Genomic DNA, 13,724 nt, shown 5'->3' on the forward strand with positions numbered 1-13,724 from the left:
TTGTTGTGACAACCTTCCAAGTACTTGCAGAGTGCTATCTTATCTCCCTTCAGTCTTTTCTTCTTGAGACTAAATGAGCCCAGTTCTTTCAAGCTTTTCTCACAGGGCTTTGTTTCCAGTTCCAATCATCCTTGTTGCCTTCCTCTGAACCCTTTGCAGCTTGTCTGCATCTTTCTTAAATTGTGGTGCCCACAACTGGACACATTATCCTAGATGAGGCCTAACCAGAGCTGAGTGAAAGGGAACTTGTGCTTTGTGTTGTTTGGAAGTGGTACTTCTATTACTGCAACCTAAAATAGCATTTGTCCTTTTTGCAGCCATATCACTTTGTTGACTCATATGCAACTTATGATCTACAACAGATTCTCACTTACAATATTGTGGAGCCAAGAATTCTCCATCTTGTAGCTGTGCATTTGGTTTCTTTTTCCTAGGTGCACAACTTGGCATTTGTCCCTATTGAATTTCATTCTGTTGTCTTCAGGCCAGAGCTCCAACTTATCAAGATCACCTTGAATCAATGTTCTTTCTTCTGCAAACTTTTATCAGCATTCCCTGCTCTTCCTCATCCAAATCATTAATGAACATGTTAAACAGTACTGGACCCAGGATGAACCCTGAGGTACCCAATGTTAACTCTCCCCAGTTTGAAAAGGCACTATTGACGGGCACCCTGAGTCTAATTCTGTAGCAACATGTGGATCCATCTGGTAGCTGTCCCATCTAGCTCACTTTTGACTAGTTTGCTAATCAGTATATCATGGGACACTTCATCAAAAGCTTTAGTAAAGTCAGCATGCCCACACCATTCCCACAGTCCAACCAAGAGTTTAATATCACGTTAATCTGGCAGGATTTATTCTTGAACTACTAACAAGGTAAAGAACAATATTAAAGTGCTACTTTAAACATAATATGAAAAGTAAAACAAACAGCAGCTTCAATTTACAATTCGCCAGAAAGTCAGCAAAACTATTTCCACATGCCACCCTCCCCCAAGATTGGCATCCCACAATTTGGAGGGTGCAACAGAAAAGATGCACTCTGGTTTGTATCTCAGTGAGTCTGTTTGCGTGGCAGGATGAGTTTTCTGACACATGGAAGGAATCAATGGTCTGTTCAAAGCTTTTCATCCTTCATAATGTCTTCTTCAATCATCCGGACTCAGGTTCTCCATTTGGCTATTGTTGGCATAGAAACACCATATCATTCCCTGGGAAGAGTGGCCCTGGGAATGGCCCTTCTAGCCTTCAATCTTTAGTGCCCTCAGCACTCAAGCATCAGGAAAGCCTCTGCTTGCTTTGTTTCTATTGGCTGAATGATGTGTCTGCCTCCTTGTTTAGTTCTGGAAACAGGGAGAGAGCATAAAAATAACACGGGGAGAATCCCAATCCATTCTCCTCAGGGGAAAACATTTTCTGTAGAACCAATATACATCCTAAAGGCTGTAGACTTTATGTAACCCAATGTAGGAATGGGAGAGGAACAGTGTTTAGACAGTGTTTTTGAAAGGTTTGTTTTTGTTTAATTTTCAATGAAGGAAACACTAAATAAAATGTATCGGTTGAAAAAGAGAAGCTTCCCTGAAGAAAAGGCATGTCTAGCATGATTCTGCATACTTACTGGCCAGTGGGTGGGTGAGCCAGTCCTTGCTCTTATCTAGTTCTTCCCCAGGACTCCCAGCTGCACCCCTCAGGAGGCTGAGAGCCCTAGCAGGGCCCGGGAGCAATCCTGCAAATGCCACAGTGGGCTTCTGGCTCTGACCATCAAGTGACACCCCAGACCGTGGTGTCAATGCCCAGGGCATGAGCAGCTGACTGACCAACACAGGCACCAGGACCCAGGTGGACGTCCAAACACCAATCCTAAGCAAGTACTAGGAACAGACAGAAGAACAAGCTAAGTCTAGTCCAATGAGCAAAAGCCTAGCCTAGCAGGCCAGGGGTCAGGCACCAGGGAGGCCACACAAATAGGAGTAGGTACTTCAGGGAAGGGCAGTTGACCTTCATTACTAAGGCAGCTTTGGGAGGGAAGAGCCAGCTGTCCCCCAGGACTCCCAAGTGGTCCACATGAGGACCCTGGCAGCTGCAGTCAGTTGAGGGAATAACTCTGCAACTACTGGGGTGCTATTCCAGTGCTCAGCTAGTAGATGGACCCCTGAAGCTGCCTCATTCTCATAGAATCATAGACTCATAGAATAGTAGAGTTGGAAGGGGCCATGAAGGTCATTGGGTCCAGCCCTCTGTTGTTGCAGGACACCTATTTACACCATCCCATTCAGATAACTGTCCAGTTTCTTTCTGAATGTCTCTAGTGTGGGAGAGCCCACCACCTCTCTAGGCAGCTGGTTCCACTGTCACATTGCTCTGACAGTGAGGAAGCTCTTCCTGATGTCCAGCCTGAATCTGGGTGGCAACTTGAATTGATTATTCCATGTCCTGCACTCTGGCATTAGCAAGAAGAGATCTTGACCTTCCTCTTTCTGACAGCCTTTGAGGTACTTATAGAGGGATAAGACACTCGGCAATCCTGACACTCGACACTAGCCAAGGAAGTTTTCTTGGTGCCTTTCCCGTTGTCTTCCCAGTGAAAACCTTCCATTTCTCCACACCTTTTAAATCTTTGTACATTTGCTGGAATTTCACTGCCGCTAGGTTTTACCAGTAGAACAGATTTTAGTGTACGTGATTGTGTACATGTGTGTGTAACCTGCTGCAAGAACTTCAACTGAACAGCAGCCTTTCAATCCTTTCAATAAATAAAATGAACAAACTGAATCATATAATTCTGTGCACCTTGACATTAGTTGGGAGCAGAGTGCAGCATGAGACATGACTTCCTTCTCAGCCCTGAACAGATTGACGAAACTGAAATAGAGCTTATCCCCCCCACCTTTCTTTCTGCTCCTTTCTCAGGGAGTGGGTCAGCTTTGACAGAGTGGGTCATGCAAAGCTGCAAAGGTGGCTTCCCCCCACACTTTGTCAGCAGCTCTTCAAGCTTGCTTCTCGATCTGCTTTTGAAATGACATCACTGGAATGCACGTTCCTGTCTTTCAATGTTGCTCATCAATGCCACTGACGTGGCCACCCCTCCCCGCCACCCCTCCAACCAGAGAGCTATAAAAAGTCTGGCTATGGCTCTGCTGGGGCACCAGTTACCTGCGGAGCAGCCCTGGGGAAACAGGTAAGTGTGGGTTTGGGGGGGGGGCAGTTCCTCACCTCTGTTCCTGGGAGGGGAAGAAAATGCATGAAGGGATGAAGGAAAGCCATCTGTGTTAATTAACAGGCTGAAAAAGAAGGAAAAAAGATAAATTTTGCTTGGGTAATGGAAGTAGCCACACTGTACATTTTTTTGATCTTCAAAGGGGTTTTTTTTTTTTTTTTTGCCAGCACTTATTTATTTTATCTGCAGTTCTTCACTTTTTCAATGAAAAATAGCTTGGCTTCCCATTTATTTGACCTGTGTGTGAATGATGTTTAGAGATCAAGTGGATGAGCAATTCCACTAATTTACTCACTAGAAAGTGATTACAGCATTACTTTGATTCCTTTAGGCTGCAATTCTACACACACGTACCAGGGACTGAGTTCCATCGAACTCAGAGGGACTTATTTCTGAGTATGTGTGCACAGGATTGCTGTCTCAGGCAAAGGACAAGGTAAAACTGCTAAGAAAGGAACTGGCAAAACCCTTCCCCACTTCCTGTCCTACTTCTGTGAACTGGCAGGGTCCTGGACATGGAGGTGGCTGTGGGGCGGATCTTCCTCTCCCCACTCAGACAGGACCGGTGCCAAGGGCTGGTGAGCCTGGGCACCTTCTGAGCACCCCCATCACAGCAGGAGCTCCCTGGCAATGCTCCCCTGGAATTACTCTTCCAATTTACCACTGCAAGCTGCTTGTTCGCCTGCCTCTTGGCCACAGCAGGGGTGCAGTGGAGGAGCAGGGGATGCCATTGCCCACTTGCTCACTAGGATCTGGGCTTTCAGTCAAGACAGGACTAGTCTCAAGAAGTTAGGAACATCCTTTATTCTTCAAGAAGCCTGGGTTTCTTGAGGCTAGCTATATCAGTTTTGATCCATTTTGGATGCTTTCTGGTTTTTCATATTTCTCCACTTGTCAGGTAAGCAAGGGGTAGCAGTGATGAGAAAGAGGCTCAGGAGCAAGAGCAGCTGTGGAAAATGGCAGGGAGAATGGGGGCTCACTGAGGGAGCCCTCCCATCAAAGGAGTTTTGCCCATGGGCCTTCAGAAACCTAAAACCAGGCTTGGGATTTCCATATTAGTGGGGAAGTTCACACATCCCACCAACCCACCCAGGCCATAAGCCACAGTGGGCTGTTGGTCCTCAGTGCCTGGGGTTCTGCCCTGCCCTTCAGACCTCCTGAAGGTTTCTTAGTAGACATCACAGCAGGGCCACTTTGTCCCCACTTCCCACCATGATCATGAGCATGTTTGGTTCACTTGCCCCTTTACCCATGTCCAGAGATCCCCATTGGAGTTGCTCCTTGATTAGCAAACTTTATTTTTTTGCATGCTCTGTATGCAAACATGTTTGCTTTATCTTTTAAAATAAAGCAAGAATCAGCCACACTTGCACACCTGCACAGGAGTTTGGTTCCACAAGTGTGGAAATCCGGGGCCTTGGATAGGCCATGTTGGAGAAGGGGTCCCTGCTCTCAGAGTGCGGCAGTGCCAACCCTGGGCATGGATCTAAGCTATCAAGGGATAGCAAAGGTGCAAGTGATTGCTGCTTGTGAAAAGGGGATAGTGCAACCCTTTAAGAGCTTTCCTTTTTTCATCTGCTTTTTTACCCCTAAAACTCCTCAAGGTGGTGCTCATGGTTTGTTTTTTCTTGAGACTGTAGCTGCTTAGGAAAGTATTTAAAAAACCCCTTTCCCCAGAAAAAGAGGTGGGATGTAATGTTGCACTTTCTTAAGCAGCTAAAATCCCAGAAATAAGTGCAAGATGTGTATCACCCTGAACATTGTTGGGAATGAAGAGTTTGCTATAAATTTGTCATCTCTTTTTGTGAGCAAAGATCATTTGCTTTCCTTTGAGAGCTTGCTTTTGGTATGTGTCAAGAGAGAGCAAAGAGAAGGAAAAGCCGATCTGAGACCTTTTTAGGAGAATGTCCAGTGCTGGTCCCTACTCCGCTCTGACACACTTGATATTGCCCCACTGAATGTGCCAGTTCCCATACTCATGCAACGGTGGTCCCGTGCTCTTGTCTGAGCGTGGCAAATTTGAAAATGCCCCCCACCCATTTTTTGAGCATACTATGTATGTGATGTTGATGAGAGATTCCCAACCTCTGACAATCATTCCCAGCTGTTTGGGCACTTGGATGGTGCAGTCAGTGTCAGAAGGACACTTCTGCCAACTGTGATTCCAGAATTTGAGTTCTCAGAAAAAAATAAAGTAGAAAGGAGAAAATGTAATCCCCACACTTACTCGTTTGGGCCTCATTGAACTGCCTGAACATCTCTTTTGGTGTTCATCAGCACTCGTTATATGCACCTAGCTGACCATGATTTGATCTGACCATAAGCTGACCTAAGCAGGCCAGGTCTCCATAAGGATTATACATCTGGGCCAAGAATCCAATCGTTGGGCTAGATCGTTTGTTTTTTTAGCTATCCATGAAGCCTACAAAAGTGCCCCAGTACTGACTTCAAAAATAGGGTGAACTAACGCTTAATGACTCAAAATCATGCACTTTTGTGCATTGATGAGTGAATTTATTCAAAAAGATGGGCTGTTCAGTTCTGTTTTACATGTCTGCATGAAATTTCCAGATGATGATGGGATGCTTCTTTTCAAATATGAGATTGCTGTTGCCATTGCTGTTGGGAAGCTGGTGCATTTCTATGCGATCTCCTTTTTTCTTTGTTTATGCCTAATGCTTCCAGAGCTGACTCATCATGTGGTCTTCTGCGCTGGGTTTTCACCCCTCTTCATTGTCTCCTTGGTCTAAATCGTCAAAGTTAATTAGAATCTACATTTTGGTGCTGTTAGTATCAAGCAACTTCACTTCCGGCCAAAGAAGATCCTGCAACCATCAGATTGACAACAGAAGTGAGTTGCAAACTCTTGGCTGCTCATGTTAGGAATGTGGTTTGCTCTTATGTTATGCACTGATGGTTGTTCAGGTGTCCTTCTCAACCCAAATGTTGAGCTAGATGATCAAACATCATCAATAGTTGTACATGGTCTCTGTAAAATGTGAGGAGGGCATTTTAGCTATGCTTAAAGGAAGCATTTGTGTAATATGCTGCAGCATATTCCCAGTGCAAACAAGAGCTCTTCCAGGGGTTCTCCCTGCCTAAATCAAGAGCCATGTCAGAAAATAGAGCTGGAAGGCAATTTCAGAAAAGGGACACCTCTTTTCTTTCCAATCTTGAAACCTTCTTCAGATAAGCACCAACAGTCCAGGGCTTGTTGCCAACCTTGAATTGGAGCACTTTGTGGTAAGGAGAGTGAGGTTTCTAGAAAGTAGGAAGGGAACAAAGTTCTCCTCCTCTCTTTCTTCCCTTGTGCAGGGATGAGAAATGATTTAATGTTAGAGGGATGCAACTATAATCCCCATGTGATTACTTACTATAAGCTGATACGGGCTTGGACAAGCCATTTAATTTTCTCTCCCTCTCCATTTCCCCTTCCCTGACAACTGGCATCTTCAACATCCACCCTACAACGGCTAGATTTTTTTCTCAGCTATCCTTCCAGCTTCTAAGATTTCAGCAGATATCAAGGCTGTATTTGGAACTATCTGGGCTAGACACCTAAAAAAAGAGGGGGGGGGAATGGAACCTCCCCCCCTTGAGTTCCTGCGGAAACTGACTCTGCACTTGGGACCTTCACCAGCCCTCTCCTGGGTACTGTACCTCTAAAGAGAGCAGTGTATGCACTTCTGCAAATGCCAGCAGCTCTTAAAGGCAGCAGTTTCTACCTTTCCATTTTTCCCCCATGCAGTGTATAATACTAAGCTCCTTGGTTCTGAAATAATAATAATACACTCCATGTTCTGCATTTTTCAGCTATTAGAATATCTGCTTAGCAGCCTTGCCATGTTCATGCATTATCCTGTATTATGAATTTTTTAAGGGCCCAATATATTTTGCTCCCTATGAGCCCCTACTGCTCACTGTAAGAAGTGTGTATTGATGCCGTCTGGGTCACACCTCTCACCCATTGCTTCATTGTACAATAGTTGGTTTCCTACCATGAAATGTTCGTTGTTATGCTTGTGTCTGACATAATACAGGTAAGTGCAAGGATGCAACTTCTTCTTTGCCAAAGAAAACAAGTAACATGCAATGTAGGCTGTAGTGGTGACTGGACTGTATAACTGCTGCAACCAACAGGTACGCCTGGTGAGCACCCCAGAATTGAGTTGGTTCAGTTGAAGCTTGCTATGGGCCTTAAACAAGTTCTTCAGGCTCAGCCGATGCATTAATCTCAAGCAGGACTTTGAGTGCCTCGCACATCCATGTCCACATACTGTCTTCACAGTGCACATTGGTAACCACCAAAAGAGTTAATACGCATTTTTCCATCAACTGCTTCGATTCACAGGTCCCGAGATCGATCCTTTCTGGTACATGGGGCGTGGAGTTCGACCTATTGGCAGGTTTGGGAAAAGGCAGCTGAAGTTCGGTAGGAACAGCCTGATGTCTGGAAGCAGTGGCTTAGATCTGATATTGACTGCTTTACGGGAGCATGAAGCACTGGGAGGAGAGGATGATGGCTGGTGACTTTGCTCCTGCCTCCTTTACTTACCAGAAAGACACTTCCTTTTCTTTGTGTACCTTTGTACACACCTATGCTGATCTTACTTTTTCTTCTGCTTTTGCCTGGTTTTCCTTTGCTCCCCTTTATGTGAAAATCACATGTGCTTAGGTCTGAAACTTTTGTGCCTGATCTAAAAGGATACCCCAATTCTAAATTGTATATATTTTAGCAAGCCACATTTGCTTCTTAAATATGTGGGTCCCAACCCAAAGATTCTCATGTACAACAATGGTTTGCACAGGGAGATTTGCAGGTATGATGCTTGCTGAATAGAGGAGAAGCACGGGTCCAGTCTTGTTCATCTCCCACTCCCTAAAGCAGGAGAACATCAGTATCAAAACCGGTTAGCAGAGCCAGGTGATAAGAAATGTGGATCCAGGTCCAAGCCAGCATTTGTCACAATGAGCCCGTGGGCGCAGTGGATTTTACTCAAAGCACTGCTCATCTGCATGTGTAGGACATGGTGATCATTCATGCGGAGTTGGGGGAACTGTTTGCTATGATAAAAGCTTAACCAAAACATATCAGTGCTTGAAATCAGTTGTATAAAATCTTATACGCTACGTTGTACTCTGCAATATTTTGGTGTGTTCTGACTGAACATATTGATAAAGTATTATGTATGTAATGACCACTATTAAAGTGTCCAGTGGTTACTCCTTTGCTTTCAGGCCCTTTGTTACTAATGCAACATGAAAACTGTGCTGAGTGCAAGTCTGGTGCAACTCAGAGCAATGGACGAAGAGGCAAATGCACTGAGTTCATGGAACATAATCCTCTGGAAAGTTTTCCTGCACAAGAATCTGTAAAAGCTCCGTAGCAGTCTTATCATTCAGTTCACAGGGCAAACCTTCCCAGTAGATTGTACCTTGTGTTTACTTAGGGGAAAGGGAACCAATGTTTGGCTGTTCGGTCTCAAGCATCAAACACTCATGGGCAAGCTAAGTTATGGCGACATGGGAGTCACTTAGGATTGTGGGATGGATATGGGGGGGCACTTGGGATGTGCTTGAAGGAGACACTGTTAAAGTCTCTTCTAGTACTCAGAGGACTGGAGTACATCTCCACTCTTTTTCTTTTGGCCATATCAGGAAGAACTTCCCAGTTAAGGCAGTCCTTCAGCCTATAATAGGAATGCATATACAACACATATATTCTGCCTCAACAGTTGGTCTTAAATTCCATACAGTTTTCCCATAAATCATCTGTTTTACTCTTATATAATTTTTCTTAACAATAATTCCTGGCAAGAATGCAGATAACAACAAAGCAAGCGTAAAGTTCCACTCAGTCTTGAATCATATTGTCTCAATTTGTTTTGACCATTAAAATATTCTTCATTTATAAAAAAATTAATCTAAATATAAATATTAACACTAAGGATTGAAATCACTTGATGACAAAATAATTTTCCATGTGCTATAACATATACATTTTTATGGTTTTCTTTCAAAACAGTAAATTAAATATTTGCACATTTGGCACAAGTAAACCTTTGTAAAAATTGAAATGCCATATAGCAGGAATTTCTTTTTTGCAATGCCTACACAGTACACATTTTTCTCAAAGAAGACTGAATAGTTTTAACATTTGAACACTGTAGTTGCTTTTCATGCCTCTTATGGAAAACATTCTATTCCAAACTCAGTTTTGTTTTATATCACATCAACAGAACGAAAGCCAAAGAGTTATCTATTAAAATTAGTCATGTCGGATTCAGTATTACATACACAGTATTAGCTAATAATATTATCATCGGACAAATATGTAGACCAGCCATCATTATTGACATTTCATTAACACGCAGACCTGCAGAAACAAGAATATGGGGGTGCATCTTGGACAAGTGCAGACACAGTCATGTGAATGGGAATGAAGTAAAGTACAGTTGTATTCGACCCCTAATTTTGTTAAGAAGCTTTGATTAGATCATATACTATGTGGAGTTTTATACACTGCAGACAAAATTCTGCCATCTGACAAATCCTATAAAAGACAGACGAGAATTTCATGCATGGGTATGATGACATCATTTTATCTGCAGTAAGAGAAGTGAGAGTACATCAATGGAATTTGAATTAAGGTCCCAGAAATACGCAAACCCAACAGAAATGAATGAAACTAATGTTGTTGCAGGTATACCTTCATGTAGAGCAAACCTCTAGTGGGGCATACTCCCTAGAAAGTATATTTAAGACTACAGTTCAAATTTCTTTTTTGCCACAATTCAGTTCTTACAGTAAAGAGCAGTGAAGATGAGTTTTCAAGCTTCATAATGCATGCTTACAGGTGAAATGTTTCTAATGGTGGTTCTAATTATCAGCATAGAACCTGGGGTGCATATTGTTCAAGGGTTAGCAAAGACAGAGCACAAGGTTGCAAGCTTGTACACAGTATGACTGACCCTTGTTGTCAATTTAGGCCATAGGCCCATTTGCAGCTATGACTCCTGGGGTGTAGACATTAAGGGATATGAGCAGCATGTGTAAGGGGAACCTTTTTCTGTGCTTGCACAGAAGCAACATTTAATTAAAATTAAAATCCACTTTCCTTGATAGTGATAAGTACTGAGTCTTGACTACTGTCGTTTTACTGCAAGTAAATTAAATGTGCTGTTTAGACACATTCCAATGTGCTACTGTCTGGATTTTGGCTCATAAACACAACAGATAAGCAGAGATTCTGGTCTAGTGCCAGTTTTTGCCAGCCAGCCATAGGAAGTGGGCTGTAGAGTCTACAGAATCTCACTTGTCTCAACTGCAGGGCAACTGAAGCAGACTTATTCCTTGAAATTATAACTGCTGGGATAGGAGTCCCAAAAGCCACTTCCACACTTGGGTGAGATCAGAGGAAGCAATATCACACTTCCAGTAACGGGCTATCAAAATCTGATCCTGAAACTGTAACTATACACTTCTTTCAAAAGCATTAATGTAAATAAGATGGTCACCTATGCACCATGGATAGATCACTTTTGTAACGTAAGTATTTGTTACTCATGGATTTAGAGACGGCATATCAATTTGAATGTTGCCCCTTGCAGTAGGCTTCTGAGTGGTAAAGTCTCAGGCCAGTTCTCGCAAGAGAAAAGCTAGGACTGATTTCAGCTGGGAAAATATTTGGGTCTCTAACTGCTTTTGCCATTTCTTGAAGACGGAAGGGGTTTCAGATTCATGTAGGTGAAAGCCTGCATAACCAACAAAACGTATCCTCTCAGATAGTCTTCGGTCACTCTGATGGTACCTAGCAAGGTATGTTAGGATGCAAAGCAAGCTGAATCACAAATGGAAAACTACCTTCCCTCCCAGATTAGAGCCGTTCCACGCCCTCCCAGACCACCCCTCCCTGCAATTTGTTTCAGGATTGCCAGTGACTCCAGGCATCGCAGGAGGAACGATCTGAGTTTTTCTTCCACCGTCGCAAGAGATACTGATGGACAGTAATGGATGAGTTAAGAATACAAAAGTGTACTGTATTTTGGAGACATACAGACTTCAGTACAACGGGCAATGTGAGGAAAAGTGCATCTTAAATCCTGGAGCCTTGCTTATATGAAACGCAGTGTCCGTCTCGGAGTCTCAGGAGAACTTTAAGGCAGAATTTCCAACAGCAGACCACAATGCTGAAGACTTGAACAGCTTGCTCAGTGAGGTATCCAAACAAAGCCCTATGATTGAGGCATTGTGGGTTCTTGAGGGTCCTTTTATTGGATGTGTACAATGGCTGTTATATAAAGGCACTCGAGTGTGCAGCCTTAGGCAGTGTGTTATTGGCAGTAGAATCTCATAATTCTAATACATTACAGCAGACCCTATAGTTGGTTCCTAAAACAGAAAAAGCAGAATTTTAAAAATATTTACTTGAAAAAATGAACAATCTCAAGCTGCAAAATTCCTAAAAAGCAACTACAAACTAGCACAAAATCTGTTTTGCTAGTAGGTTTATGGGCTAGACTTGTTATTAGCTAAATGCACTGGAGTGCGAAAGGACTGAATGATGAAAGGGTTACCCCAAAGAGCTCTTCGCAAGCTAAACCAGACACCCCCAATCTGGTACCCTCCAGGTGGTTCAGAACCAAACTCCCAGCATTGGCTTTGGAGTTGAAAAATGTAATTAGGACGTTCAGATTCAGAATTCTCTCTCTCATTCCTGCCACAAACCTTCTGGTACAAAAATATGAATGTTATCAGTTACTACACTGAGGGCTGAAACTTCCAGTGTGCTTCAGTGCAAATGAAGTATGCATTTTACAGCACAAATTTGCACAGAGTATTCTGAAGTTTAAATATTTGGAAATGTGAGATTCAAACTTGTTTCTGTATGCTTCCACTGCCCTTTCTGGCAGGTAAGGCATAAGCTCTTACCGTCAAATCCTTGGCAGTGCTTTTTCTCTCTTTTTTTGTTCTTTGTGTCAGAGATCCTTGAAGTATGAAATTCCTGTTAAATGTTCTAACAGGAGTAACCGGAGAAGCATCGATGTTTTCACCTGAAAAAAAAAATTGCCAGCAGGCTGCACAATCATGGCTTGTTTTAAATAGGACAATGGAAGTAGCAAATTGTGCAGCATTTACAAAAGTCTGAAGGCAGATTCAAATCATCATTCACTGTTGTAGTATATACAGTGTATCACAGAAGTGAGTACACCACTCACATTTTGTAAATATTTTATTACGTCTTTTCATGTGACAACCCTGAAGAAATGACACTTTGCTACAATGTAAAGTAGTGAGTATACAGCTTGTATAACAGTGTAAGTTTGCTGTCCCCTCAAAATAACACACAGCCATCAATGTCTAAACCGCTGGCAACAAAAGTGAGTATTCTCCTCCTGGAATTCACTGCTTTTCGCACAGGGACATATCTTATTTGAAAGTGCTCCCAGGTAAAAATGAGGCATATTCCAGTCTTCCCTTTGAGATGGCAAGTTTGGGCAGTGTGTCACTTTTGAGCAAGTATCTCCAACTTGTATACTAAGCTGAGGCTGCTTCTAAGTGCAAGTCACATAGAATACTGCTGCTAATGCTACTGTAGCCAAGTAATACAAATTGCCAGTTTGCAACACAATCATTAAGAAGACACTGTCGTCAGGCTTTAAGGCATGTATATATCAATACCAGCACCGTAACAATAAGCTCCTGGGCCAGAATGGGATTTCAGGCCATGGGTCATATTGGATAGGCTTGCATTCAAGAAGAAGGACTTAGTGCTTTAGCTAGCCACTGTGAGATAAGAATAAATGCTGGAATTCTTGCAGAGAAAACAGATCAGGCAAAACTAAATCCCTTAAAGAGATTAGGCAAAACAGCCCTGCAAGGAGGATGCCCCATTTGCTCAGACATCTAGAAATTTCCTCATCCATAGCACTTAGCACTGACTCACCTCTTACTCAGAGAAATAATCGTTAAGGTCATCAAGAAGGAATCAAGCACCCTTACAACAACTAGCATCAGTCTGGGAAACTCATCTTTCCCATGGAAACATGTAGAGAGGGAAATAGCATAAGGTAAAAAGGACACACACACACACACACACACACACACGATCTCTGAACAGAAGAAAAGACATGCTTCGAGCATTGTGGGAGGAGGGAGGCAAGCTGCTCCCACTTGGCTATGGATGCCTGGCACCCTTCCTGCTTGCTGCTGTTCAGAAACTACCCTGCAGGACAGGTAATGGATCCTGCCTCTCTGTTAGTCTCTCTGTTAGGCAGGAAGCTCTTTATCTTCCATAAAACATGGAAAACGGAAGAAGTGCCAGATGACTGGAGAAAGACTAATGTTCTTCCCCGTCTTCAAAAAAGGGAAAAACAATGAACCTGAGAACTACAGACCAGTTAGTCTGACATCAATCCCTGGAAAAATTCTGGGGCAAATGATTTAAAAATCATTTTGCAAGCACCACGAAGAAAACACAGGAATTAATAAAAGCCAAAATG

General features: G+C 43.0%; 2 protein-coding genes across 2 annotated transcripts in view; one reads left to right on the forward strand and one right to left on the reverse strand.

Moving 5' to 3' along the window:
- Positions 1–4,889: 4,889 nt before the first annotated feature.
- Positions 4,890–8,445, forward strand: LOC123016509 (prolactin-releasing peptide-like). Its single transcript, XM_044416964.1, has 2 exons — positions 4,890–6,073; positions 7,574–8,445. The coding sequence occupies exons 1-2, from the start codon at positions 5,920–5,922 to the stop codon at positions 7,750–7,752; spliced, it is 333 nt and encodes a 110-aa protein (XP_044272899.1). The 5' UTR covers positions 4,890–5,919; the 3' UTR covers positions 7,753–8,445.
- A 749-nt stretch (positions 8,446–9,194) lies between these two features.
- LOC123016510 (myosin VIIA and Rab interacting protein) overlaps positions 9,195–13,724 on the reverse strand; it is a 172,476-nt gene continuing 167,946 nt past the window's right edge. The window contains exons 16-17 of the mRNA XM_044416979.1: positions 12,154–12,275; positions 9,195–11,613 (exon numbers count right to left, since the gene is read on the reverse strand). Of these exons, the coding sequence (XP_044272914.1) occupies positions 11,581–11,613; positions 12,154–12,275 (155 nt within the window). The 3' untranslated portion in view covers positions 9,195–11,580. The remainder of the gene's footprint in view (positions 11,614–12,153; positions 12,276–13,724) is intronic.

Source organism: Varanus komodoensis, unplaced genomic scaffold, assembly GCF_004798865.1.
Source record: "Varanus komodoensis strain SLA01 unplaced genomic scaffold, ASM479886v1 scaffold10, whole genome shotgun sequence".
In the NCBI taxonomy this organism is placed as follows: domain Eukaryota; kingdom Metazoa; phylum Chordata; class Lepidosauria; order Squamata; family Varanidae; genus Varanus; species Varanus komodoensis.

Excerpts from the sequence above, each read along its gene's own strand:
- LOC123016509 (XM_044416964.1), top strand. The coding sequence starts at position 5,920 with ATGTGGTCTTCTGCGCTGGGTTTTCACCCCTCTTCATTGTCTCCTTGG. Across the intron at positions 6,074-7,573 it reads CCATCAGATTGACAACAGAA|GTCCCGAGATCGATCCTTTC; the intron begins GTGAGTTGCAAA and ends TTCGATTCACAG.